Here is a 7,971-nt window from a genome sequence, read left to right on the forward strand (position 1 = left end):
CAATTTACATAATTAATGTAAATACTAAGAACTCAAGAAGCAATTAACATACATCGATAAAAGGATCTGAAAAACAGATAAAACATATATTCATGTAGATCGATAATATAATTCATTTTTTTGGAAGGTTAATTTTATTTGACAAAGAATATTGACCAACAATAAGCTAGAAATAAAAAAGTAAGAGACAAATATCTAAAGCAAAAGAGTTCCAATTCTAGAACACCAAAGGATCAATATCTCAACCAAAAATTTAACCAATGAATAAGCAATGTGGACATCAGGAAAGAACACCACTAAGACTTTTACCATGAGTTAGAATGTTCTTAATAATGGGAAGACTTTTGCCTATTTGAGTTATCTTGACATCGTGAGTTGTCTTAGCATTTTAGACAATCTTCTGAGTTTTAGTTGTTTTAAGATAGCTTGATAGCTCTGAAAAGTTGGCCTATTTTAATCTAGTTAACATAGACATTGAATGAGAAACTTTTTCATTCATCTCATAATAGATTAGACAACTTTTATGTCGTGAACAATTGTCACTACGACTTTAGCAATTGAGTCTTCCTACTAAGTTTGGGTTTTGCTTGGCCAGTTTTTTCAAAAACTTACTTGTAACTGGAAAACCACAAATTTCATTGTACTTATCCAATTTTCAAATAGATGACTATATATACTAATATTTCACCTATTTTGGATCTTTCTTAAGAAAAAAAAAACGAAAAATATACTTTTCAGAAACGTTGCTCTCTGTTTTTGTGCATACTACCTAGAATTATCTTCACAGTTGGATTTCACATTGTTGGGAGAAATATCAACAAAGATCCCAAATATGGTATATCCGAGGAATTATTGGTATAATAGCTATAGTCATTAAATAATCCTAGTATTTTAGTGTTTTTAATGTTTTGGTCAGTTCTCTTCACAAAGGAAACATTGGTATCTCATTATTGTATTGAAGGCCACATTCGTAATCTTGTATTTAAGAAGAAGAAGAAAAGCGAACATCAATAAGGTAATCAACTAAAAAAAACATTGTAGTTTTCATTTCTTTATATTATCCCAACCACCATCATATTACAACATAAAACTTAAAACCAATACATACACACATAAACAACATTCCAATTTCTTCAATGCCTAGGGTTTTTATAGTACAAAATAAGCTTCGTAGGTCTAAACAAATACCTAGACCCATACGTCGAATGAATCACATCCGCCAAAAGCGGATACTGCAACCAAGCAAACAAAAACACCGGCATAACCGCTAAAAACCCAATAACAATCGGCACCCAAATCAAACCCTTCCGGTAAAGCACAAAAAAACTAACACTAAACGCAATCGTCATACTTGTAATCGACAAAAAAAGCGATGTTAACCCCAACATGAGTTTTTTAGGCAACGACTCTAAGAAATCGCGTTCAGCATAACGAGACGTGAGGATAGATAAAAACATTAAAATTGAAGCTGTTGATGAGAATAGGGAAATGGCGTCTGTTACTACGAAAACTATGAAGGTTGGTTTTGTGTGGAAGATTGGGATACCTTCGGATTGGTTGTATCCACCTGGCACTGTAAAAGCGGCGGCAAATACTATGGTGGCTATAAGTGTTGCAACGACCATACATTGACTAGCGGTTACTTTCATCCATTTCTCACCTTGTGAAACGAGGTCTTTGTGTTCTTTTGTGAATAATTCGTGTGGTGTTAAACCGTCTTTGTTCTTACGTTCTCTGTAAGATGGAGGGATCATGGCTTCTACTTCCTATAACATAAATGTGTACGTGTTATATGCTCTATTATTTAATTTAGGGCTAAATGTGGGAAACAACAATACTTTCCGTTTATTTGTGTATTCTTGTAGCATGCTATTTTGGATTGTTTGTTTTTCTTATTAGGAAATTGTATTTTGAAAATTTTACGTAATTACGGCATTTTCTTTTTTTGTTCTTAGTAGGACATTATGCTTCGCAAAGTCTACCTAATTACGACATATTATTTTTTTAGACTTTTTTTTAGATTAGGACATTATACTTTGAAATATTTAAGCAATAATAGTAGTATATTACTTTGTATTTGGATGACATTGCTATAATTTGGTAGATTTTTTGTAATAGGAAGAAATGAAAATATGATGCTGTAATATACAAATCAAATTAAGTACGTTGCTATTTCATGCATTTCACACTACTGAACAAACACTTGCATGAATCATGAAAATAATCGGATAGTCAGAAGCAAAATCTAATAGGTAAAATGACTAAAGAAACCATTTTTATTAGAAAAAAAAAAGTGCGGAATCGTGTGAAATGAGAGTAAAAGTCTCTCAACTTATGTTAAAATTAGGGGAAAATAGGAAAATTTGTTTTACCCTGTGAGAATAAGTTTTGTTGTATATAAAGGAGTTATGAAACTGATTATTTGACCCCTAAACAATAAAATAATTAAAAGCGAAATCTATATATAGAACTAATGAGATGAAAGAATAAAAGCAATAATCAATAAATAATTAAAAAAAAACTCATGTAAAACGTACCTTGAACCACAACAATTCACGTTGCATTTGTAAAGCAACTCCCGAAACATCTTGAAGTCGTTTTCTCTTTGCACTCTTCCCAACTAAATGCAACATATTATTTTCATTTTGATCTTTCAAAGGAGTTATCAAATCCTTCATTGACCCAATCTCATACAATAAATTGTATATGCCCTCATGACGATGTTTCACAGCAATATGAAACACACTTTGATTGTTATCATTCACTTTCCATATCAAATCAGGGTATTGCCTAATAAGCTCAACCACAAATTTAGTGTTGCCCATTTCTGCAGCAAGAAACAGTATTCTAGACGAATAAGTTTTTTTAACATTCACCATTGATGGCATCCTTGTTATTGGTTTTGACGTGGTCCCACCACCACCACTTCCAACTAATTTTTGGATTTCAATTGGCATTTTGACAATATGTTCGGATATGAGTTTTAGTAGTTGTAGAGCTTGATCTTCCTTTCCCAAATGTAGCTTGTCATCTTGCTTGATTGGATCGGGTGGGCCCCGGATGATGTCATCTATTTGATTTTTGGGCTTCTTCGCAATATCTTTCCAAACGATTCTTAGTAATTGTAATGCTTCGTTTTCCTTTTCGGGACCTCCCACTTTTAAACCAATGGAAGCAAAACCTAAAACAAGAAGAAACAAAATTACATCATAATTAAATAAAGTCTAAATTACACGGATGGTCCCTCTAGTTCAGGGTAATCTGCATGTTTGGTCCCTAACAACTTTTTTTTACTCGGACCGTCCCTACTTTATACTTTTGTTGCACGCTTGGTCCTGGTAAATCAGTCTTTTTATAACGGACAGGGATCAAACGTGCAACAAAAATATAAAGTAGGGACGGTCCGAGGTAAAAAAAAAAAAAAGTTGTTAGGGAGCAAACACGCAGATTACCCTAAACCACAGGGACCATCTGTGTAATTTACCCTTAATTAAAACAAATCAAGAATTAGAGATGCTTACATGAATTGATTTTTCTCCATATTACATTAGTCTTTGTTTCAATAAATGCATCCGGCTTTCGAGCCAAAACTCCAAGTACATTCCCATTACTAGCAAGCTCATGGCGATCTTGTACTATTTTTAATGCCATATCTAAAAAACATTTGATAACAATTTTATGAGCGAAAGATTTAAAACAAATCAACAATGAAAATCATGGATGCTTACCAAAGAGATCAGCCTCAACACATTTAAGAAGAAGCCACCCACGATTTTGAGGTGTCCAACCATCATCCATCAATTTTTTAGAATTATCATAGAGATACTTCACCATATCACGTTGACCAAATAAAGCAGCCATATAAAGAGGCATCATTGCTTGACTACCAGGGATTGAAAGCAACTTTTTGTTCTTGTTCACCATAATCTTAACCATTTCAACATTTCCAGCTGCAGCTGCTAAACAAAGGGCAGTATTGGAACTGTTGTTTTGAAGTTCTAAGTCCTTTTCATCCATCTTATTCACTAAATTTTCCACAAACTCTTGTAACTGTTTCGTTCTTTTTGCTGATGCTGCAACATGAAGGGCTGTTTCGTGATTTTCAGTGATACTTGATCGTACTAACTTTGGGTCTTTTTCAAGAATCGCTTCAGCAGCTTTCCAATCGCCTTTAATGGCTGCTTCGTATAGAGGGACACCAATGTCTAGGTAAACTTCTCTGCTTCCTTTAAATTAGTTACAAGGAAAAGTTATTGCGAATCGAATGAGATAATCAATCGATTAAAGTTATAAATAGCATGATATCTGTTCAAAATCAAAATTATATACTTGCGAAACCTCAAATCATATCACTTTATAGTTTATACGCACACCCAATTATCGAATCGAGTAGAAAATGGAGAAATTTACCTGTAAGGAGATCAGAAGCAGGTAGATTCGGTTGTGGTGGCCTTGATTGAGCAGGAACGATGATTTCGTGCTGTTGCTGTGGAGTTATGGGCTTCTGTTCATCGATTGGGGGTAATTGCACACCTGTTTGCTTCATATCTACACAGTTACACCATTAACGATTAAAAACCTAATTGCTTGAGATCATGAGGAGTAGAGTGTAAGAGAGGGTTTGAATTTGATGCTTCTGAAAATACCTTGGGATTATGTATGAATTAGTGAATGAATAGCCTTCGGAATTCGGATTATATTATTTGTGAAAGATAGTTTAACATTGATTCGATGATTTATAAAGAGTTAACGTCTAAGTCTAAGTCAACGTTACAACGTCTATGTCTTTATGTCAATTTCTAAGAAATTTGTCCTAATAAAAAAATTGAGATAATCATTGAAATATTAAATGGGTGGTGTACACTATACATTTTAGAATTCTCAAAGTAAATTTTCTTAAATATTTATTGTAAAATAAAATAGATTTATAGAAAGTAGAAACCACGCATAATTTATTTATTTTTAAATATATTTTATAATAAGTATTAAAAAGATAGTCATATAATCCAACAGAAATAACTGAATATCAATTAAGGAGTGAACGGAGAATTAAAAATAGAATTGAATTTCACTAACCAGTTCCAGTTCAGTTCTATTAGGAAGTATGTTATTTAAGAATGTGTTCGATACTAAGAACGGTCCGAACTGAATTGGAACCGAAATAACCAGAAACCAAAAATGGTGAACTGAAAAAACCAATAATCAAACTGAATATCTAATCTCAATTCCAAATCGGTTTTTCGGTTAAAAAGATGGTCATGCAATCGGTATCTAAGAGTTTTGATATGTACCGAATACATTAATGGATTTATCAAGAAGAAAATATATTCGTACAAACTGATTTCTTCATAACTAAGTGTTGGTGGGATAGTTTATAAAAATTAAAAAAAAATCGCATCTCCTAAAATACTTATTTAAAATATTATATAATAATAATAATAGTTTTGTAAACTTCCGAAAATTCGATATTAGGGTTGCATCTAACTCGAAATTGTTTTATCCAGACTAAAAATGATTAAATTTGACTTTAGCTCAACCGCGTAACATACTTTTATTATTGCATTTTGGTTCTTTTAAAAACATCTAAGTCTTGGAAGTTTACACAACAAATTTCAGAAGAGTAAACATTACTTTAAGACCAAAACATTCATATTATTGTTTCACATTTCGATCATGCTTTGATTTTGAACCAATCCTTTATGTTGTACTTTTTCCACAAAGTACATGTTTTTTGATGTTGTGAATTTGTGCTAAGGTTTGAAATTTCGAAAGAAAGTATATCTTTGATAAAACGAAATTTCATGAATGATCCATGCACTTTCTAAGAAGTATCAATTTAAGGATTATGTTGGACAATGTTATACAATTGGTTCATGTAGTTTCATAAATCAAACACGGTTAGTTCTTCGGTTGTTAAGAGTATCAATTTTGTATGATGAGATCTGAAATATATAAAATAATATAATAACCATTAATATATTCTTATCTTATTTTCATTTTTTAATTACTTTAAATAAATAATGTAATTAACATATGATCTTTGTTTTTGTATTTTGGCCAATTGAACAATTTCAGGTTCCCAATAGGTTGCAAGGACGTAAATATTTTATGCGGATTTGGCATTTGGCTTTTGACATTTCTTGCTGACTTGGATATTGACTTGGTCAAATGTATTCCACATTGTGTTTTAGTTAAGGCAAGTATATTCCTTACTCCTTAGTTCTCTAATCTCAGTTTGACTGATCTCAAACACACTCATTATATTAGGTGTTTGATAAATTGATAGGCCTTTTATGACCTCTAGTAAAAGGCTCGGACTTTGTTAGATTCAAACTATTTTGTGTCACATTTAGAAGCCTTTGACTCGGTCCATGCTTCAGATTCAAGGTTGTGTCTAACTCAGTCAGTCAGACCCTTGACTCAATCAACAACTATCAAATAACCTCTAACCCGGACTTTGCGTTCTAAAGGTCAAGGTTTTTTTCCACGGAATGCAACATGTGAGTATTTAATTTTAGATTACAAATATGTAACTACACTTATATGGATTTAAGTTACAAATAGATCCACAAAACTATCCAAAACAAATGATATCTAATGATTAAAAAACATAGAACTTACCGATATAGCTTTTCAATCCACATTGAAACCTTTATCATCTTCATATTTTGTGAATTGTGACCATATACCAATTAAACTAAGATATATCTCGTTTGATCAAGCACCAATTAAACCAACAATACCCACATAGATACTGAAATATGAAATAAAATGTGTAAATCTTTAAATCCTAGATTATGATTTAAGAGATAGGGTGTGACTGGTTTTAGGATTCAAAATGAGAGGAAGAAGTTGATAAGGTCACTTTATCGATCATAACATAGTATAACATATCGATCGGTTTTGAAAATATTCAAAAACCAGTTGACTTCAAATTCTATATCCAACCATTATAGCAATGAAGAAGATGATGATGATGTTAGGTTGCTCAAACTTGTCACAAACTAGATGATGAACCCACACACACCCTGTCTAATGATAAAAATGATAAAAACGTTAAATTAGTTATTTTATATGTTGTTAACAGTGCAGTCAAATTGTTAAAAGGCCCAACAATTCAAGATTTTGAAACCATATATATCAATAATATAGTGTTTACCTCGTCGAATCCTAAAATTGATACCTTTTGTAAACAATAAGGACAATTTGTGAAATATATTTTTTTGGTAAACAAAACAAATTTGTAAAAATCCTGGCATGTGGTGTTGACACAATCCTAATATCATTGACATATAATACGTAAATAAAATGTAAACTATTAAAAATGATTTTTTTACAAATTAAAATACATTTTCAAGACAATAAAACTGCAAATAAAATACATAATTTTTGTTATTGAGCATAAACTTGTAAAATTTAATATTAACAATTTAAAAAACATTTTCAAAACAATAAATTCATGATTTGGTTTGTTTTGTTTTGATAAGACTACTTAGATGACCAACTCCAAATAATTAAATATAACATTTTAATAAAAACTAAATTTAATTCACATCCAACAATCAACCTAATATTAATACAATCTTTAAATTTGCCACCAATGACATTCAAATATTTGTGTAGGCAAATGCAATGACCATAAAATGATCAAACTTTATTTGAGAGCTCAGTTATCCAAAAATATGAAATTAACCAATTAGTAAAATTATATTTAGAGTTGGAGTTTCTGATGCAGAATTACACGCAACTGTCCGTATTCTCGGCTGTTTGGAGGGTTCTTTCCCTTTTAATTATTTGGGTGTCTCGGTTGGGGCTAATATGTTATTGAAAAAGAATTGGAAGTTGATTCTTGATAAATTTAGCTCCAAACTATCGGTTTGGAAAGCTAAATCATTATCGTTTGGCGGTAGTCTCACTCTCACCAAATTCGTCATTGGTTCCCTTCTGACCTACTACATATCTTCATTCAAA

At 31.6% G+C, this 7,971-nt stretch overlaps 1 protein-coding gene across 2 annotated transcripts; it reads right to left on the bottom strand.

The window, feature by feature from the left end:
• Positions 1–1,024: 1,024 nt before the first annotated feature.
• Positions 1,025–4,746, bottom strand: LOC145132120 (uncharacterized). Of its 2 annotated transcripts, XM_079066780.1 has the most exons (6): positions 4,647–4,746; positions 4,411–4,548; positions 3,729–4,226; positions 3,522–3,653; positions 2,538–3,181; positions 1,025–1,766 (listed from the first exon to the last, which is right to left on the bottom strand). In XM_079066780.1, the coding sequence occupies exons 2-6, from the start codon at positions 4,544–4,546 to the stop codon at positions 1,134–1,136; spliced, it is 2,043 nt and encodes a 680-aa protein (XP_078922906.1). In that variant the 5' UTR covers positions 4,547–4,548; positions 4,647–4,746; the 3' UTR covers positions 1,025–1,133. The 2 variants fall into 2 exon arrangements, with proteins under 2 accessions (XP_078922906.1, XP_078922907.1); XM_079066781.1 differs by lacking the exon at positions 4,647–4,746 and having other exon boundaries at positions 4,411–4,640.
• Positions 4,747–7,971: the final 3,225 nt, after the last annotated feature.

The sequence above is a fragment of the Lactuca virosa genome, chromosome 8 (genome assembly GCF_052849685.1).
Source record: "Lactuca virosa cultivar CGN04683 chromosome 8, Lactuca_virosa_CGN04683_v6, whole genome shotgun sequence".
In the NCBI taxonomy this organism is placed as follows: domain Eukaryota; kingdom Viridiplantae; phylum Streptophyta; class Magnoliopsida; order Asterales; family Asteraceae; genus Lactuca; species Lactuca virosa.

Excerpts from the sequence above, each read along its gene's own strand:
- LOC145132120 (XM_079066780.1), bottom strand. The coding sequence starts at position 4,546 with ATGAAGCAAACAGGTGTGCAATTACCCCCAATCGATGAACAGAAGCCC. Across the intron at positions 3,182-3,521 it reads ATGGAGAAAAATCAATTCAT|GTTTTGCTTCCATTGGTTTA; the intron begins GTAAGCATCTCT and ends TTCTTGTTTTAG. Across the intron at positions 1,767-2,537 it reads GTGAATTGTTGTGGTTCAAG|GAAGTAGAAGCCATGATCCC; the intron begins GTACGTTTTACA and ends TTTATGTTATAG.